This window comes from Vipera berus, assembly GCF_964194415.1.
Source record: "Vipera berus genome assembly, chromosome: 11".
NCBI classification, from domain to species: Eukaryota; Metazoa; Chordata; class Lepidosauria; order Squamata; family Viperidae; genus Vipera; species Vipera berus.
In genome coordinates, this window is record NC_138214.1 from 3,866,559 (window position 1) to 3,886,815 (window position 20,257).

The 20,257-nt window shown below is 40.3% G+C and overlaps 1 protein-coding gene across 5 annotated transcripts; it reads right to left on the bottom strand.

The window, feature by feature from the left end:
- Window positions 1–30: 30 nt before the first annotated feature.
- RADX (RPA1 related single stranded DNA binding protein, X-linked) lies at window positions 31–18,842 on the bottom strand. 5 transcript variants are annotated; one of them, XM_081336510.1, is made up of 16 exons: window positions 17,963–18,842; window positions 16,839–16,981; window positions 15,518–15,710; window positions 13,621–13,729; window positions 12,733–12,824; window positions 12,535–12,657; window positions 10,953–11,060; window positions 9,693–9,860; window positions 8,777–8,937; window positions 8,219–8,358; window positions 7,418–7,486; window positions 6,326–6,405; window positions 3,759–4,058; window positions 2,793–2,957; window positions 1,669–1,785; window positions 31–673 (listed from the first exon to the last, which is right to left on the bottom strand). In XM_081336510.1, exons 1-16 carry the CDS (start codon window positions 18,663–18,665, stop codon window positions 627–629), a joined length of 2,718 nt encoding a protein of 905 aa, XP_081192636.1. In that variant the 5' UTR covers window positions 18,666–18,842; the 3' UTR covers window positions 31–626. The 5 variants fall into 5 exon arrangements, with proteins under 5 accessions (XP_081192636.1, XP_081192634.1, XP_081192633.1 ...); XM_081336508.1 differs by having other exon boundaries at window positions 8,777–8,934; window positions 12,535–12,824; XM_081336507.1 differs by having other exon boundaries at window positions 3,759–4,055; window positions 12,535–12,824.
- Between the last annotated feature and the right edge of the window lie 1,415 nt (window positions 18,843–20,257).

Below are 20,257 nucleotides of genomic sequence, written 5' to 3' on the forward strand. Positions count from 1 at the left end.
AAAAAATAAAAAAATCAAAACTATTAATATAGAACATCAGTTTTATTTCAAAGCACTTTTTAAGCGAAACATCACTTCAAATGAACGTCATACATAGTTTTAATACATCCGACTGATTTTGAATGGCTCTAAGCCCCATCATACTTTTTTTGCACCAGCGTTTGAACACTGAAATCATATATCAACCTTTTGCATCTTAATTTTCCAATATTGCTCAGCATCTTCAGCCACTAGCCATCAATACAATGAAGTAGCAGCAGGACTCAAGAGGAATTATTTGAGCCAAGGCATTTATATAAATGCACTTATTCCAACTGAAAGCAACGCATTAACACATAATCCTCTTCTGGCACTACACACAATTACATACTTGATAAAAAATTTTGTTCTTTGTTTCAGTGTATATTTTTTTAAACAGTAACATCTTAAAATCCATATATTTAAACAGAAGTGAACTGGACATTATAATTGTTATATAAAAAAAAATTCAAATCCTAGAAAAAGGAGAAGATTTTGGCACCAAAGGGACCAAGTAGGCATTGTCAAACCTCACATTTCTTGATGGAAAGGGGTGGCTGGAATTCCTGGCATGGTTGTTATTTTAATATAGGGAAGGAAAAGCAGCGTCAGGAGAGACGGTTTTCATGGCAAACCCAGCAGCCTCTCTGGGGTCCTGTCAAGAAACAACTGCAATATCAAAGCAATAGTGCAATACGTTATACAAAGAAAGGACTGCTCATTTCTTCCCAGTTACACTAAAAGGCCTACTCACTTCTTCCAAATCTGAATACAGATACACAGTCAACTTCCCTTTTCTGGGTGACTGGACTGCAGCTGTACTATGCCCGCTCTCAGACCATGTGATCAGATTTCACACGTCTGCACTGGGTACTTCTGCCTCCAATGCAGTTCTACTTCATTTCCATTCCATAACGAAACCCCAAATTACGACTTCTGATGGGAGTGTTTCCCCCCCCTCCCCAGCTCATCTTCTGCAGAAGAGGCCGCAACTGTATAATGATCAGCTGGCAATGTAATCATGATCCACAGTTGACGCAGCAGCAAATCTAAGGGCTTGATTACAGCCATGACACTCTCCCGCTGCAGCATTTATGCAGGCTCCACAAACAAGTTCAAAATGTGAAAGCTCTGTCGTGGGTTTGCCTTCCTTTATCCTTCATCGAAGCCTTCTGCAGGCTGTCGATGAAAGGCGATGAATGAGGCAACTTTTGAAGGAGGCACCTCTGCTTCTGACTGCCCTATCTATGCCAATTGAAGATGTTCCCTAACCCACAACAAACTTTTTGTAATCAGACCAAATTCAGTTACCTAGAAAGCAGAGATAAGCAGCAAGAGCCACAGTCTTCCGATGTACGGTTTCCAATATACAGGACAGGATCCGACTATCGGATGCATCGCTCGTTTTTATCTTTTACTACTTTAAACTTAAATAAAGGTTAAGAAAGCAATGTGTGTGCAAAACCTGTTGCCAGAAAACCCTGATCTGAGAGGCAAGTATCTGTCAAAACACTTCTATAAAATTCAAGTATGGAAGAAGCAGAAACTTTCCTTAACCGCTGCTAAATATCCAAACTGCGGATAGTATAGCAGGAGAAAAACAGTTTACATTTGTATCAGCCATCAACTATGTTTGGTTAACTACATCACCTTCTGTTATCTTATATATTTTCCTAAGAAAGACTTCAGTTTTCTCATGATTTAACGAACAGACGTCTAGTATACAAATGACACGTTGGTTCTCCAGCGCAGCGGTTTTTATATCATCTAGTAGGCAAACAGATAATGGACATGTTACACATTCAGGAAAAGTAGCTACCTATTCACCAGTTTACTTTAAGATTAATTCCAGAAAGATTGTGAACAAGAACAGGAAAGGAAAATAATTCCAACCCCAATAATGTGGCAAGCAATTACAACATAGGAGAAAAACTTGACCTAATAGGCAAAGCAATCATAGATACCGGTTACTTTTCAAACCACGTGACAGCAAAAGCGTTAGCCGTTTTGAGTTTAAGACAAAATCCGTAGATGAGAAGAATTAAACAGAGGGTAATGCCATAACTTACAATTCCTAAAGTTAAACAATGAGTCACGAAACGACCCACTCTGCCGCTAAAACCCACCGTTTTTATTTTAAAAGAGCATTACAACTTCTTTTCTAGAATTTGAAGGAGTGGCAGATTTCTTATAGCTGCCTGTTTCCCAATATAAAAATCTATAGAAACAAAGCGACTGGCACCATAAAGATCTCTTTTTTGGATCTTCCATTATCTGGGGAGTTTAGAAATTCTTAATATAGCACAGAGAAAGTTGGCATTGATAATCTGAAGAGGATAATTTGCAAGCAACCCACACTCTGAGTTATAAATTCAAAGCCACTGAAGGCAAACACCTGCAATGAAAATATATTTGTTTAAACATGAGGTCACCTTCTTTAAATCCTCTACAGCTGCCAAAGATAAGTACTTTTAAAAACAGAAAAAAAGAGGAAGAGGGAGCTTCAAAAGAATCATTGCTGAATAATAGTGCTGCTCCCTCTTCAGAAGGAAAGAGATTGGTCCATCTAGATGTAAATTATTTTTAAGCTGAGAAGAGCACTAGTCAGCAAAACCCTCAATCTGGCTCTAAGTAAAACTGGTTAGAAGGCAGCTCTCTACAGTGGAGATATTATGAATTGAGCTATCAGATTGTAAACCTTAATTTGCAATTGCTTATTTTTAGGCAAGTGGCAACAGCCGTATACAAAATCACTGTTATCTGGAAGATCCTACCTGGAAGTGAAAGTAACTCAGAAAGTCCTTCTTGATTAGTGGCCTCCTGGCAAGCTGAAGTATCACTTATGCGAGAAGGTCCTGCATTTGGTGATGTATCTTTGACTTGAAATAAGTAAGAGTCACTTAGGAAGGCAACCTCTATAGCTACGTCATGATTTATGCCTGTTCCAAGAGATACAGTACTTTTGTTAATACCAAAAAGCTGGGTTAACGAATTATACGATCGTCTTCAAGAATCTGGTCATCAAACAAAGCTTTAAGTCCAAGGGTCAAGTCTCATGCTTCACTGCCCAAAGCTGCAGACAATGGCCCATCCAATCTTTCCTTGAAAGAATTTAGGGAAACATCTGCATTCCTAAATGGGTTTGTTGTTCCGTTCGTTTTTCCAATGTTTAATTCAAAAGCAAATCAATGACAACGTGGCTCAGTTTAAGCAGATAACCTGTCCTGAGTTAAGGTTTCAAAATATGAGCATAACTCTATTAAACAATTCACCCATGGGTTGTTTTTTTCCTCATTATCTGCCTTCCTTTCAGATTACTACGGTATGTTTTAAATTGTTTCTATCATCGTACTTCTGAATAACATACAGTAACTCAACCAATGTTAAAATGGTAATATTCCCTGTTCTCCACCTACAGCCTGGGGCAGTTTCCAGCATGGTGTCACAAATGCAGGCATGTTTTCATTTTGCTTTTAGCACCATGCAAGTTTGGGTTTACGCTTGAAACTGCCTACTTTCAACAATACTGTGTTTTACAGTCTCTTTGGCTATATGGAAAAAGGTTCTTTGAGAGCTAACCCTACTTTCTTTCCAGTTGCTCTTAAAAAACCCTCATTCCTACACACCAGCAAACATGAATCACGTGCCTTGTAGCACTGTGTGGCATTGTCTTTTTTGTTAAGACACAACCCCACAAACGTTCCAAGTTTCTAAGTGTGTCAAAGTTAGTAGTTACTTACCAAGGATAGCCACTTCATAGTATTCAAGAGGGCAGGCATTTTCAAAGTGACTCATTTCTCCACTTGCTAGGCATTCTTCTGGCTGGAATTTGGCTGCCTGAAGATTGTACTGTTCCAGTAAATCTTCTTTGTGAACATAATCAAATTTACAAGGGAAGCTTTCTGAGGAAATCTTACTGAAGTTCAAGTGCTGTGCTAAATTGTTTTTTACCGTGGTCCAGAGAACACTTTCCCAGGAATTGTCGCACATCCTTTGTGGGTGAACTTTTTCAGATGCATCAGCTATTTCTTTGTGACCTGCTAATATAAAGACAGTAATCTGTCATCCAGAAAATTTTAAGTATCCTTGAGCACCTCAGCTCCAAAAGGGCTATTTGACCAGGAAAGGCATTCAAAACAGCAAATCAGATGAGCTTCTTCAGCTTATCTTAAGGGGAGCTCCTGAAGACTGCTGAAGTTGATGTATATTCTATAGCTGAGACAAGGGTCCTGGCCAATAGAAAAGCAAACTGTCCATCATACCTCTCCAGAGCTGCGATCTAAAAATCGTCAGCTTTCACGAATGAAGGCGAATATACGTGTCCCAGGATAATGTTACAAGATCCAATCACTGGGACCAGAGGTTTCGGATTCCAAGCTTTCGGACTCATTCTGGAGCCCATTCTCAAAGAACTACTCTCTACCGGAATATGTGCTTAGCGCAATTCTATGTTTCGTATTTCTATGGCGCCTTCCTACTAGTTGACTGGTGTGTTGATGGCCGGTGATTGGCTGTGTTTCCATGACCTCCTAAGTACTTGATAAGTTAGTGGTAAATCAGCACCCCCTTTTGACTGACAAGGGGCCCCGTGTCCCAGACACCTCCGGTCCTGGCGACCCACCCAGATTGGATCCTGCATCATTGGCTTTGATTAAGTTTCGTATCAACAAGCCAAAACGAACAAAAACAAAAAACCAATGTTAAGTGAGACTATCATCTGGAGCTGATCCCGGAAGTGGCAACTAAGTATTAGGAGATGCCCTCAGCTGCACCACTAGCAACAGCACTTTTATACAGACTTCTTAATAACTTACTGGGAATTGTGACTTTTTTTTTCTGAAGCCCTTAAATTCTTCTGCGGCATGTAGGATTATTCATTTGTTTGATTTATACGATCGCCCATTTTGCTGTAACGGGCATAAGACATAAGCCACCTGGTCATTTTAAAACAGAGCTATACAACCTCCAAGATCTGTTACCCAATTATAGCTGGTTTGGTTTTTGCTTTTCCCCACAGGGAAGAAATTGGAAGCCGTGATTGACTATGTTTAATTTTTCACTAGATGAAATCAAATTTAGTTTCTGTTTTCAGCCTACCTACTATTTTATAAAAATGCACTCACAAATGTTTTTAAAATTTAACTGGAGGCCTCCGCTTGGAAAAAGTTGCTTTCCCCAATCTAAGAGTATTTGTCAACACAACTCCAATACCACTTGAGCGTGTAGTCTTTCTAGTTTTGTAATAAATTCACTATATTTATATTCTATGGCCACTGGCATATAGTGTTAATCCCAAGAACAAAAAGAGATAAGCACAAATGCTAATGGTAATAAATAAAACCACAAGAAGTACTAATGCAATAGATAAATGCAATTCAAATTAACCTTTATTTTATTATATAGTCCTTCCATAAACAAGTTGCTTAATAGCTCCTGACATAAATCTAGCCACTAATGACAGGTCATTATTAAAGACTAAAGTACATTCTACAGTTGTATTAATAATTTTTTATGACTATGAAAAGAAATTATCTGATAGTTAACTGAATGATTAATGCATTGTCTATTCTGCTTTAGATTCTTTTTATACAGCCTCTCATTCATCTTTAATTTGTATAATAGAATTAATTCCAAATGGCAAAGGGCCTGAGATTAGGTGATCCAAAATGCTGTATTAATGAAACGAATGCAAGTAAATAATGCAAAAAGCTGCATTAATGATATCAATGATGGTCTAAACAATTGGATTATGTGTCACTTTCAGTGCAATTTGGAGGCAGACATCAATTCAAGATGAACACTAACAGCAATGCAGCAAACTCCCGTTGTTGGGTAACACCAAGTTGTCATGGCATCAGAGTTCTCCTCCTGATCCCAAGGAACCACTGGCTTTTAAAAAACAAGTACAGCTTAATTTAGCTGTTTTGTATACTAGACCGGCATACCAAATTAACATGTGGCAAAGTAACCATGAATGCTAATCACATTCATCAAGAAGTACAACCTTCGCACCTCATAAGGAGGAATCAATCTGGAATTAAAAACCAAGGCTGATCTCTTCTAGGCAATGTCATTACTACTTCCCTTCAATAAGCACCAAGAAGCTAAGCAACACAGAAAGCAAACTTCTCCTAGGCAACCACGTAAATATATACACATACATACATACATACATACATACATACATGAATGATATTAACATATTGACACTAACATCAAAGATGGAGACAGTGTGTTATTACTATTTGCTTTCTACCCCAGCTTATTGGAATGTAAAAAGCTGTTGCTAGTATAACAAAGTACTTACTTTCAGGTCTTTGTGCTGTTTCCATCACTTCAGCATTGCCTTTCTCTTCATCGGAACTATCTTGCGAAAAACTGCAACACCTTCAAAATTTCAAGCAGACTGTCACCGAGAGCAGCAAAATATCAGATGGTATGATCCATGAAAATATGACACAGCTGGTATCTGAGAAGCACCCAGGAAAGGGGATTCCCCATCCTTTCCATACAATTTTCCTGCCCTTCCCCCTGCTCCAAAGCTACTATCAGTCTGGCTGGGGGAAAGCAGATCCCAGGTGAGTCCCTAATAGCTAGTGAGGAAAGCAGAAGGAAGCACCAGCACCTACTGCCAATTAGAATAAGACAAAAGTGATAACATATCATGACATCACAGAAATCCAATTCTTTCATGTGTGCATCCTGACTTCTGACCCACGTTAAGTGTTAATTTACAGCATTTATGCCACAAAGCACCTGCTCCCTTTGAAGACAGATAAGCAAAATATCTAGAATGAAAGCACTCTTACGCCTTAAAAATTTTTTTTTTAATCCCATTTATATCCCGCCCTTCTCCGAAGACTCAGGGCAGCTTACAATCTAAGAAGCACAAATCAAATGTGCTTAGCAATAGCCTTCATTCTATGTATATGCCTGCTTATTAGGGCTTTCCCCCCCCAAGTGGCATTTTTACAAAGTCAGCTTATTGCCCCCAACAATCTGGGTCCTCATTTTACCTACCTCGGAAGGATGGAAGGCTGAGTCAACCTTGAGCCTGGTGGGACTCGAACCTGCACTAATTGCAGGCATCTGGTATTACTTAAGGAGGCATTTAAAAATTTAAAAACATCCTCATTTTAAAGGAAGACTCTCCCATTCCAGCATTATTTGCCTCAATGGGAAGACTATATTCCTCTCCCCACTACAATCTAGCAGGGATAGATGAGGTTACAATGGAACACGTAGTTAGTTCCTTTCCCACATTATGAGCTGTACAATAGACACAGCAGATCCTTTGCAAAAAAACTGGAACTAAAAAAAAAATCAAAATTGCTCGACAGCAAAATGAAGGCACCACTTAAAAAAAAAGCAATGAAATTATGAAGAATTGGCCACTTACATTCTTTTTTTGCTTGTTGAACTTGTCAGAGATGAAGGCTGAGAAGACCCTGGAGAACGATCCGTGGTCCTTAAAAATATAGTTAACAAGCTTCAAATTTATTTGGAGGCAATTATTTTACAATAAAACAACTTCTTTACTATGAGCTCGGATCACATAATTATGCTCCAAAGAGAATAAAAACGCTTCCATCTATTACCAATTAGTTTTGTTTTTTTTGCTAGTCTGTGAAGCTGGGTTGTATTAAGAAACAAATGTTTAAATTCACTGTACGCTGACGAGAGTAGCAGCAGTGTAAGTTGAAGTGCGGGCTTTCCATAAGAGGACACCCGATCTGCTTGGAATTTGGCCTGCCCTCCATCCTAGACCCCTCATCAGGAAGCATTAAAATAGCACTGAAGTAAGGGTGACTAGTCCAGCTGCTGGTCAGTGAAGCAACCACTAGAGCAGGGGTCTTCAAACTGGGCCCTTTTTTGACTTGTGGACTTCAGCTCCCAGAATTCCTCAGCCACCATTCTGGGAGTGGAAGTCCACAAGTCATAAAAGGGCCCAGTTTGAAGACCCCTGCACTAGAACATCTCTGACAGATGACAATTTGGCTTCTGTCCAAGACCTGGAGCCAAGAAGAACTGACTTCTTCACAAGGTAACCTGCACTGATCACAGGATCAAGCAGGAAGGTGTTTTCCAAAATTTTGACACACCAGGGCCAAAAGGCTTGCCATCACTAGACTACAAGATAACATACACAACTGCCAAAGAAACTAGAAACTACTCCACTTCAAGGCAAACACTTCCTTACTCAACAGCTGCAATCTGTCTCTTTGCACAACTTCTGGTTACTATGATTTGTTGCTCCAGAGATGGTGACTTCTGCTTAGGAGGTGATTCTCTCGCTTGCTGGTGTTCTGACAAAGTATGTACTGAAGACCTTTTCTCAATCTACAGAAATAATTTTAAATCAAATTTACACACTGTCTACCAGTTAGTATTTTCCATATTTTTTTTAAGCTAGATTCAGTTTCATCACCAGAAACAGCAGAATCAATTTAGCAGAAAAAACACGCAGGATCTTAATTAAGATATAAAGTTCTGTCTCAAACACCTTTCCAACTTATTCCCACTGCTTCAATCAAACAATGTAGAAAATATGACACGTATCGAGATCTTTCTTAAAAGGTCACAGTGTCACGAAAGCTTAACCTGTAACTTTCTAATTTTACACCTGTTCAAAATAAGAGAAAAGTAGTTAAGAAGTCATCATCGCTACAGGTTCCTTAAATTCAAATGCAGAATATTTCAGTTTTAATCATACTCATACTATCTTAAGTGCTAGGCTATTAATGCTGAAGTACCATACCTGCACTGGCGATTCTCCTGAGGCATCCTGGGAGGTACTGCTACAGCTGACACATCTTATAGCACTAATTATCCCTTGAAAAGCAATGTGCTTCTGTTCCCTGTAGTGCAAACTGTCAATCTCCTTGCCAATATCACTGATGTATATCAAAACGAATTCTTCTGAAATGCAATTTTTTAAGAAAGATAGCACCATATAAGTACAGGTACGGATATGTAAAATTCAGATGGCAAAAGAATGTAACATGGTTATTGTTTTTTAAACTGGCACAGCATCAGTTTAAAATTTTTCTCATCAACAAATGAGAAAAATCCGGCTTATAGTCTGTCTCGAGTATAACCCATAAGCCTCCTTTAGGGGCACAAAAGCTGCAGACATCCTTATAACATTAGGTTGTTGTGGGATGTGCCCACTATTATTTAATGTGTCCAGTGTTCCCCTCATTCTCATCCCATTTAGGACATTTTTGTGTATCGTAATCCCCAACCATCTCAAACTCATCTGCCATGTGGATGAGGAGAAAGGGAACAATCCTGTTGACAGCTGCCATTCCATCATGACATTATGGACTACGCACCAGACATTCCTTCTTCCTCCATTTGCACAGTGAACTTCGATTAGATGACACCATCTAGCATCACTTAAAATTCAAACACCGTCTCCAGCTATTTTTTTCCTTTTTTTGGACATGGAACTAAAATAAGACTTCAATTTAACGACCGGTCTTAACAAAGTTTAAAAGGGAATAATGAATGAAGAATTGTCACGCTTTGCTACACCCTTACCTAATGACAAATTCCCAGCATCTATAAATATTTCCACTGGGCCCAGTTGCACAGAAACATTTTGTCTGCAAGTAATAAGGCTACTCAAACTGGGCCAGCATGTTAGGAAACTACAGAAGGAAATGGCGTACCATTCATATTTTTACAATATTCTTCAAACGTATGTGGGAGTGGCGGAAAGGCATAGTATCCCCCAATGACGACTTTGTCTACATAGGAAGCTTCCTCTTGCGTTGTCATCCACTGGAGAAAGTTTTGCACTTTCGGATCTTTTATATAGGGCTGGCCCTTATGCCATCCTGCGTTAAAGAAAACAAAACAAAAAGGCATGGCAGCTCTAATTAAAAGATTAAAACAGCAGCTTTGGAAAGTGACTGGGCCACACTGGTTTCCAGCATGGTGCTGTAAGGCGTTCAAAGGTTATTTCATAGGCTCTCAACATCGGAGTGGGCTTGTCTAGAACAGACATGTCAAACTCGCGACGTCACGTGACGTCGTGCAACATATCGGGGCAGTTTTGCCATTGCCAGCAAGGGTGGGTGTAGCTTCCCAATGAGGCATCTGGCCCATGGGCCAGCAGTTTGACACCCCTGCTCTAGAATGTCACGGAATTTGTAATGGCAAATGGGGGTGTAATTGTTGTGGTTCAGCCAGGCAGGCAGGAAAGAGGCAGACCGTGTATTTGTAAACCACTTTAAGAACGTCACTACAGGCAGGGCCAAGACTTACAACCTTTTGTTCTAAGTTACAACCGTTACCTATGGCCGTTTTTCATAGTTACAACCATTTGGATTCGACTCTTTACTCTGGAGAATTAATAACCTTTATGAAGCTCCTGACATAATTTCTAGAATACAAAGCTGTGTTGTGATGCTGGATTGCTACAGATATGGAAGGTACGGAAGTCTCTAATATAGTCAAATGTACTTAATGCCACTATCAATGAAAGTACTAGAAAACCAGCCCTGTGATGACATTTCAGTCTATCCTCACTCAGTAAATACATTCAATTATTCAGTGTGTCAACATATTTTGGGATACAAAAATGCCAATGCTTTGTTTGTTTCAACACAGCACCAAAAACATATTGTTGATATTAAAATAGCATCAAATAAGAACGCACAAGGCTGTCACTCTTGAGAAATAATCAGCGGAGTGCCAAATTAGGGGAAGTAATCAAGCCACTTGGGGCTGTCTCATCTGGCAAGAGTGTTGTGTAAGGAATAAAAGGGGGCAGCACTTTCAGTCCTCACAATGATGGTACCGCAAAAGTGTAACACGAGCTACAGAAACTGGTACAAAGGATATACAGAGAGAAAGACAGCTGACATGATTTGCCAGATTAGGATTGGAGATGAAGTTATGTATTTTTATAAAAGATTTTTTTTTACCTGAAATAAACATTTGACTTTTCACAGAAGTTGTTAAATAGACCATACTGGAGCCATTCTCCAGACTATTTCGTTCCACTCTCATCTGGGTACATACCAAGTAGGTCACTGGAGACAGAGAAGCATCGTATTACCTCTTTATTTATTTATTTGGCTTGCAAGTTACTCCAATCAAAGCAGATTTAAAACAGCATACAATTCCCCGTTTTTATTTCTTTATTTATAAAATTTCTTGGCCGTCCATCTTACCATAGGGTAACTCTGGGTGGCATGCAATTATATCTAAGTTAAAACGTAAAAAATTAAAATCAAACCTTAAAACCCTTTTTGTAAATCCCAATTAAAACAAAACTAAACATTACATATAATAACCACAGCCCAAATAAATTTTTGCAAAAAGATCACCGATGTCGGTCCATGATTGAAACCCGAGGCATCGATTTTGATACATTTATGTTTTTAAATGTTAGGTTTTGAAAGAAAAACTATTAAGAGCAAACTAATTATTATAACTTGTAAAATAGACACACTTTCTCAAGTTCTTTTTCTGCTGCATTCAAATTATTTTTTCAGAACACTTTCTGCCTTTGGCCTGGTGGTTGTTCATACAGTGTAGCTTCAGAGATAGAGCAGTATCTGATCTCCATCACTGTAAACTACAGACACAATCTTGGGTGCCAAGATGCCATGTTACGCTGAAAAATATCCTGTATGTACAGGAAAATTAAATGTTGCCGGAGGAAATGTAGAGACAACTGATCGTTCAGACTCTAGATAAAGCATTCGTTGGAGAACGCTTTGTCTAGTATGAACTGCAATCCGAAACTTCAATATTGCATCAGCTCCTTATGAGAAACAGCTTGTCACCAAACAGAGAACATTCCTAGAGAAGCAGTGAGGAAGAGATGGAGACACATGTCTATTGATTACTGCCGTTCATGCCCAAACTGTAAAGTTGCCAAAAGCATGCAGCAGATTATTAGATGCTGGACTCAATAAGATCTTTGGTGTGATGAGGTGGTTCTTACTTTTTAGGTTCATATTTACACATCCTCTTTTTAATTTGTAATCAAGAGCAATGTTCTGAAGTCGTGGTGGTTGTCACTGAACTGCAATGCAGTCTTACCTTCTCTTGTGGGTGAGATAAGGCTATGGACTACAATGAAAGCTTACAAGCACCGATAGCTACTTCACATTATCTTATTCTCAATCAGATGGAATATGGAAGGAAAAAGGAGGTATATGCTGTCAACGTGGTGTCTGTTTGTTTTGCTGTCACTAAACCGGTTCTTGCAGTGTTCTAATGATGTTACTTAGTTTGGTAATGAAACGTCTGCAAGAATCACCACCAAGCTTGGAAAGCACCAAGGACCCCTCAGTTCAACCCCAGGCTACAAATATTCTCCTCCATTGGCTAAATATATGCAGTTTAGAATCAATGAAATCCAAGAATTCTTTACAGTTCATCCTTTCTACTGTGACACCCGAAAAATCCGAAGACACCATGACAGTGTTACCCAGTACTCTGATTCCTGAAATTCCAAACAAATTTGACATAACGGAGAGTTATAAGAATACATACTTGGGAAAATTTGCTCAAATATATCTGGCTGAGATGTGGAAAACAATTCTATTATAAAAGGCTGTTCTGAGGTCCCGTCAACAACATGTACCCAGCGATATGTCCAAAAGTCATCCACACAACCTATAGTGACAAAATAAATGTTAATTAATGTTCTAAACATATTTCGACAGCCAAACGTGTAATCTTTAAAAATACCTTTTTTCCTTTTGCGCTCAACCCGTCCAACATATTGTACAAGTCCAATGATTTCACAAAACTGATTTTGTGCTAGTTTGTCCAGTTCAGATCTAGGATTCAAAGCACAAAGAGATCTAAGGATATCAAACAGATAAAAGCCACCCACTAGATTCCAGAAATTTATTTATCCAAGACAGTCACTAAATGGAGGCATTCAAACAATACATCAGTGTGGGCTAGGACTTCCCCTGAGAATTTGGTTCTCTCAAACTACCTAACCACAAAGGTTTTTAAGACATTTGAAAACTTTATGGTCAAAAATGGCAGCTGTAGCCAGGCGAGCTTTTGTACAGTTACATCTCATACACTAATTTGCCTAAGGTCTTCCTTAGTCATTTGTGACTCAGACACTCCTATTTGGATTACTGTAATGACTCTTAGAAAGCCTTCAGAGGCTACAGTTGATGCAAAATGAATTGGTCCAGGCAACGAGAGTTATAATTTTGACACTATTTGGTTTATTTTATGAGCGGGTTTACTATTTTTGAGAGACATTTTGCTGATATTCCCATTTATTGGGAATAAATGCACAGACCATCTATTGCTTCTTCACAGAATTTTACGCTGGCTTCTTATAAACCGAGAAAGCCATCATATCAGACAGGGTCAGTAGGGCTTGTGGTAGTAACATTCACAAATGCAGCTAATAATAATCTGTTGTACCATTTTAACAGTGTGTGTGTGTGTGCGCGCGCGCATATATATAAATTAATATCTATTACCATACAGCATTTCATAAAGAATTTCATTTCTTTTTTAGTCTCCCTCTCAATTTTTTAACACTAATATTCCAGTCTGGAAAAATAATTCATGAAAAATAGACAAAATGATAATATTAATAATAACCTTGTTACAAACTGATATTCAACGCTAGGCAACTTCCACTCTGGTTTAATTTTATGTTCTGGAATGATGTCAATTTTAGCTGGGGGGTCTCGAACGTTCAAAGCAATTTCTAAAAAAGAATTAACCAGATGATGACAATTATGTTTGACAAAATTACCAGCTACATTAGTTTTGTTCTAGTCATTTAAACATACACATTTTTATAAAAGTTTGTTTTATCTAATTTTAAACACTTTGGGGAAGGCCTGTGGCAAGTCGCATAAACATGTCAGAGAAACTTGAAACAGGGCATCAAAGGACAAAAAATCCCCCCCCCGCCCCCAATATTGCATTTGTGTTTCTTGGGAATTAAATCTAAACAGCTCTACTACTCTCATTCTTTTCTTCCGTACATAACTTCCTTTTTTATTAGACTTGCGTGCTGTTCATCTTACCTTTTACAAAACTGGCCTCTCCAAGGCCATTTAAATCACAGATAAATTACAAGAGATCTACTACAGGAAAGTACATTGATATTGGGAGCAGTAGAAATCAGCCTGAGCACTTAGGTATATACCAGTAGAAGAAGCACATAAAACTGTTAGATGGGAACTCTTTTCAAGAAAACTACAGCTCTCAACATGTTCTTTTTTCCACCAGCTGGGAAAAGAAAGCACAACTAAGCCAACTGTTCTGCCCTGAATAATGGTTATCAATATTCATAAGCAACAGGAGAATTTGATTATAACAATATCAAAGGAACTATGATGGGTGTCTTGGAAAACTAGCATTTATATTTGTATAAACTCCCCCTTCCATATTCTTAAATTAATGCATCAAGACATTTAAAAAAACCCAAATCATTCATAGTGTTATAAAAATGAGCTAATCAGAGCAATTTAAGTAAATAGCACTGGTCATGCTATTATTTTACAGTGTACTTCAAATCATTTATTCAAGCAACCCAAAAGAGTCTGCTAAATATGACAGATAATTAGATATTTAGAGACTAACCAAGCATCCTATTTATGCTACTGGTGGCCTTGCTTTTCATTTTAATATTCTCACTGTTTAATTTGCACCTTTCCTTCACTTGGACCTTCCTCCCACCAACATTATTTTTAACTCTCCATTATCAACCGAATCCTATCAGCACTTCCAGAAAACAACAACAAAAAAAAAATCTGCTTCCACTGACCTATTGAGAGATAAGATTTGAAAAGTCTCAGACCGATGAACTTGAATCTGATACTTCACAAGACAATTAGAATCACTGTCAAACTGTTTACATGCATCATCGGCTTCCCTTTACTGCTCCTTCTGACCAATGAAAACAGTTCACTTTCTTGACTACGTATTTTCTTATATATGCTTATGTAATTATCATCTGCCTAAACCAATCCACTGCAGGATAAAGGCTTCTTCAGGGAAGGTTATGGGCTGAAATCTGCCATGCTGCTTCGGTGCATTTTGGTAATTGATGCTTTTTGACTTCCTGGTTTAGACAGGGCTGAGAATAACTGACCAGCCCAAAGTCACCCAGCCAATTCCTGTATCCAAAGGAAAATTAGAACTTATATATCAGACATCAGGAGGCAAGCAAATCAAAATAATTGGAAACTAATTGCGGCAGTCGGAGCCCTCCTGAGAAGAGATGAATTAGATGCAGATCCCATGTTGTGTAGCCAAGTAGGAAAATGGCTTCCTGCTACGTGAGAATGATTACTGCAAAAGTGATTGGTTATGACAATCGGTTTCTTCATTGCCTGAACTAACAAAATAACATACATTCTTTGTCTCAGATAATCACTGTATACAGGCAAAATGAATGGTCAGATAGACCTTTGTTGACCGACTACAAACGAATTTTCTCTAAAAGCTATACCAAAAAAAAATAATCATATTTGGGATACTTAACCTATTGAACTGAATCTCTTCATGTGCAAATCTTCACGTCTTGGCTGTATTTGAGAAGATATACTTTTTTTAACAGCATATTTTTCAAGCAGCAGCACTGTGCCGATTTTCATACTGTGGTACCATTCAGGGCATAAAGAGCCCCACAGCACCATTAACACCATGCCAGATTGATCAGCCACATCAAAATAAGCCTGCAAATATAAGAACATTTACTCTTAAAAAGTTAAAAGACTACATTACTGAAAGGCTGTTTTAAATGCCTGAGGTTGAAGCATGCTTTTCATTCTATGCACTTTTTGCTTCTAAATTTATCGCCAAAAATTATATGCAACGTATAATCTTAAAAGCAAAAATTCCACAGGAGTTGAAACTGGGAAGGAACGAGAGGGATTGAAAAAGGTAGGAACGAAGGGCTTAGTACCAATAAAGGAGAATATTTGTAGGTCAGGGCTGAAATGAGGGGTCCTTGGTGTTCTCTGAACTTCCTTGACTAGCACTGATGCCGTTACCTACTTTGCAAGAAAACAAGCAAGCTCAGAGAGCACCAAGCACCCCTCAAAGACTTTAGTTTATGGTTTAGTGCATATTGTGGTGAGATTGATGAATGGAGAGCAAACGGAAGGGATGAGATTTTTCTTCGTAAGACACAGGAATATGGGATATCATGGGAATGGGCCTGTGCAAGCTGAAGCTCGTTTAGCAGAAGTGTCAAAAATGGAACATAGTATCTGAAAACAAAGAGTACCAAAAGTAACAACATATTTAAGGGAAATTTTCAGAACGTTAAACCACTCAGTCTACAGAAGGCATGTTATTTAATATAATTATCAAGAGTGGATGCAGAATCATACTTGCTTCCCCTTCCTCAACATTGGCTAAGCGAAACAAACACCTCTAACCAAATCAAATAGGTAATTATTTAATTACATATTATTGTACTACAGAGGCATGTGGTGATTGCATCATTGCACAAATGCCATGATTTGTCAACTGGTGTCAAACAACTGGGTACATAAAGGTGGCATTTGGATGATGACATGGCCGACAAATATCCCATCATTTTGGCGACACTCTATTTTGCAACAGCCACTGCTGATGTGCTGAGAGTGTTTGGGTTTCAGCATGTACTGTAAATATATACATAAACATACTTTTGGTTGTATTTTACAAGCTCTTGACTACATTTACTAAAACAATAAGTCTATGTAAAAATGATTTTATGGATAACTGGGGTTGTCTATCTGGGATTCATATATTAACACAGCAATACATTTTAGATACTAGTTTTAAAAATTCCTCTGTATCAGAAGTATTCATACCTGATATGGCACATCTAGCTTTGTTTTTGGTTTTCCAAAATACCGTAACCGAGACTTATGGATGATTCTGACTCGTAATGGTGGGAAGCTGAATCTGCTTTCCCAGGACATGGCCAGAGTAGAGATAGATGTTGGTTTTAATTCTATTGGGGGGGGAGAACAAGAGTAAATATGAGCTCAGAACTGGCAACGCTGCAATGATTTCATTGCTTTTATATATTACTACAAACACTAACTTCAAAGCCCCATGCAGATAAGTTAGCTAGTCGTACAGCGTAACTGCTTTGATACTGACTCAAAAGCATGCCAATGTAGCTGTTCAATTCACATTCGAAGTCCCAAATCAAAAAGCATTAGAGCATTATTAAAGAAAATCTAATAGGCAAATATTGAAAGTGCGGCAACTCAAATGTGACACCAAACCATAGCTTAGTGTTGCACAAAAAAGCAGTAAGCTACTTCAGATTTACATACGTAGGACACAGGAAAGCAAGGAGCCTAAGCCATAAAAACTGAGCATCTCTCAAACCAACAAGGTCTCTGTTGTGAGAAGGAACTGGAGGCAAAGCTAAAGTTAGGCAGGATGTACTTCTAATAAACAGAGACTATGATTCCTTAAATGAGACCCAGGTTGATGTAATAGTTAAAAGCACCAGGCTGGAAGACCCTGAATTTTAATCTGGCCATAGGCAAAGCCAGCTGGGTGTTGATCAATCCCTCTCTCTCATCTCCAGGAAGACAGCGAGGGTAAAATGCTTCTGAAAATCTTTGCTAATCTTTGACTTCAAAGTCCCTTGAAGCTCTTAGGGAGATGGCCAGGCAATTGCCCTGAGTCAAGGCCAACTTAAAAGACCTATATGCCCATACGTGATTCCTTCCTCCAATTTCGGCCAGTAGCTTTTTCTGCTACTCTGAATCTCTTAACCACAATTTGACTGCTCATTCCTCCTCAAGGCCAAACCATGGCTTGGCGACCTGCGCAAACTCTGTTAACGACACAACCCAATTTCATGGCTCCAAGAAGAGTTAAGGACCATTCAAGGACCCTCTAGGCTTCCGTGTCGTCATGCCACTCCCTGCACTTTGCCCGTAGCCTTTCTCTGGCCTGGCCCTCCTCCACTTACCCTCCAGACCGACCTCCCTCGGGGGTTTCGTTGCCACCCACACATCCCCAAAGGGATCGTCATTGTTCCACAGAGGAAGGTAATGCTTCCTGCCCCCCTTCAGGGGGAGGTTGGCCTTCACGTGGCACGTTCGGAGCTGGGAGGCAACCCCTGTGAAGGCCCCAGGCCCTGCTAGGATTTCCAGCCCTTCGACGCACACAAAGCCCGGGCTGAGGCTCCGTTCGTTGTACATGTAGGAACACTGGGTGATCTTCACCCGCCGGCCAGCCCTGAGCCTGTTTTGCTGGACCAGACCGTTCAGCTGGGGGGCCAGGAAGCACTTCTCCTGGCAGGTGCCATCCGTGACAGTCACGTCATAGTAATAGGCCGGGCAGGGGGTGTCGGGCAGGGGCGGCAGCCCCTCGGCCATGTATCTCTGCAGGAGCAGCACCGTCAGCGGGGGCGCTTCTGGCAGGGAGACCCTCAGGCCAGGGGCCTTGTGGACCAGGCCCGGCATCCTCTGGAGCCAGGAGTCTGCATGGGGGCCAGGGGAATCACTTGGGGAGTCTGGGGCCACCCCGGGGCCCACGGCCCCTGACACGGCGCCCTCTTCGGCCAACTGGCTCCTGGGGCCTTCCTGAGGGGCCCCCGCGCCTCTAGAGGGGCCCGCATTGGCCTCTGCCCCCCTCAGGCCTTCCTCCAGGCTGGCAGCGCCCTTCTCCATTCCCTTCCAGGCCCGGCCCTTCTCCTCCCGGTTCACTGCGGTCAGCCCAAGGCCTGCCTCCCCGCCCTTTCCGCCCCTCTTCGCCCGCCCTGGGCGCCTCCCCGGGCTGAGGGGGGGGGCGGAAAAAAAGGAGCCTGGGCTTCCTCTCAGAGAAGGCCGCGCTCAGCAGCCGAGCGCCGCCGCCATTGCTAAAGGGGCGGGGAGCAGGAAGGGCGCAAGGAACGTTCGCTTTCGAACTGGCCAATAGGGGCGTGAGAAGATGGGGAGGGTTTCTCAAAGGGGCTGGACGGGACGGCCAATCCACGCGCGGGAGGCGGGACTATTGGGCCGAAAGGAGCGGGGCGGGCTTGGAGGGCAAAGGGGCGGGAGCGCTCCGAGAAAGAAGCCAATGAGCGCGAAGGAAGGCGGGGACAAAGGAGGAAAAAGTTTCTGAAGGCTGAAAATTTTGCCCTAGTACAGCTGGCTCAGGAATTCTGGGAGTTGAAGTCCACGAGTCATAAAAGAGCCGAGGTTGCCTACCCCTGCCCTAGTACTTTGTTAGCAAAGTCCCGTTTCTTTCTCCGCGGGGCTTCTTTTCAGGAAAAATCCCCCAAACTGTCGGCTTAAAAGGGCCATTAGGTTCTGGATGGTGCTGGATGATAAATCACTTTGAAGGGGACCCAAATCCAAAGAAAAGTATAGGGGGAAAAATGCTTTGAAGAATTATCAAGATATGAACCGCTTTTTATTTTCTTTCTTAAAAAGGGAGAAGTGCCAGCTTTGGAATGGGCTTTACAAGTTGCTGTTATTAGGATGCATTATCTGGGTTTTATGAGTTGGTTTGCAGTGGCCAAAAAGCAGCAGGAGTCGAGTGGGACCTTGTCCAAACTAACCGTTTTCTGCAGCTCAGGAGAAAAAAAAAGTTCCCTTTTCATAAAAGGAATGAGTTGGAAAAGATTTCAGATTCTGATTTTCTGCTCTTTATAAAATCCCTACAATTCTGTTAAAAGCCAGTATAAAATAATTATATATAAAGGTAAAGGTTCCCCTGCACATGCGTGCTAGTCGTTTCCAACTATAGGGGCCGGTGCTCATCTCTGTTTCAAAGCAGAAGAGCCAGCGCTTTTCCAAGGATATATATGTATAATTATGTATAATTATGTATAATTATATATAATTACACACACACACACACACACACACACACACATATGTTTTCTGAGGTTTTTGCGGGTGTTCGTATGTGGATCTTTGGTTATTCGGGTTTTTCCCGGCGTAGAACTAAAGGTGTAGGGGCGACGTTATCCTTCCAAATTCATGGATTAACTTCCGTTGTTGAGTATGCAAACTGTTTAGTAGCCTGGATGGGAAACTGAAACTTTTAAGGAAAAAAGTCACCTGCCCATGGTTTGTGTTTTTCTTTTCTTTTTAACCAAATGGTTTATTTATTAATTAACAATATAATCATTCTGAAATATTCAATTCAACTCAGTTCAGAATTGAACTGGGAGGGACCTTGGAGGTCTTCATCCCCCTGGGTCCAGTTTCACAAGCCAGACCCACTTTCAAACAGTGGAAGAAATCTCTAAGCCCCATTTGTGCTCACAATTAAA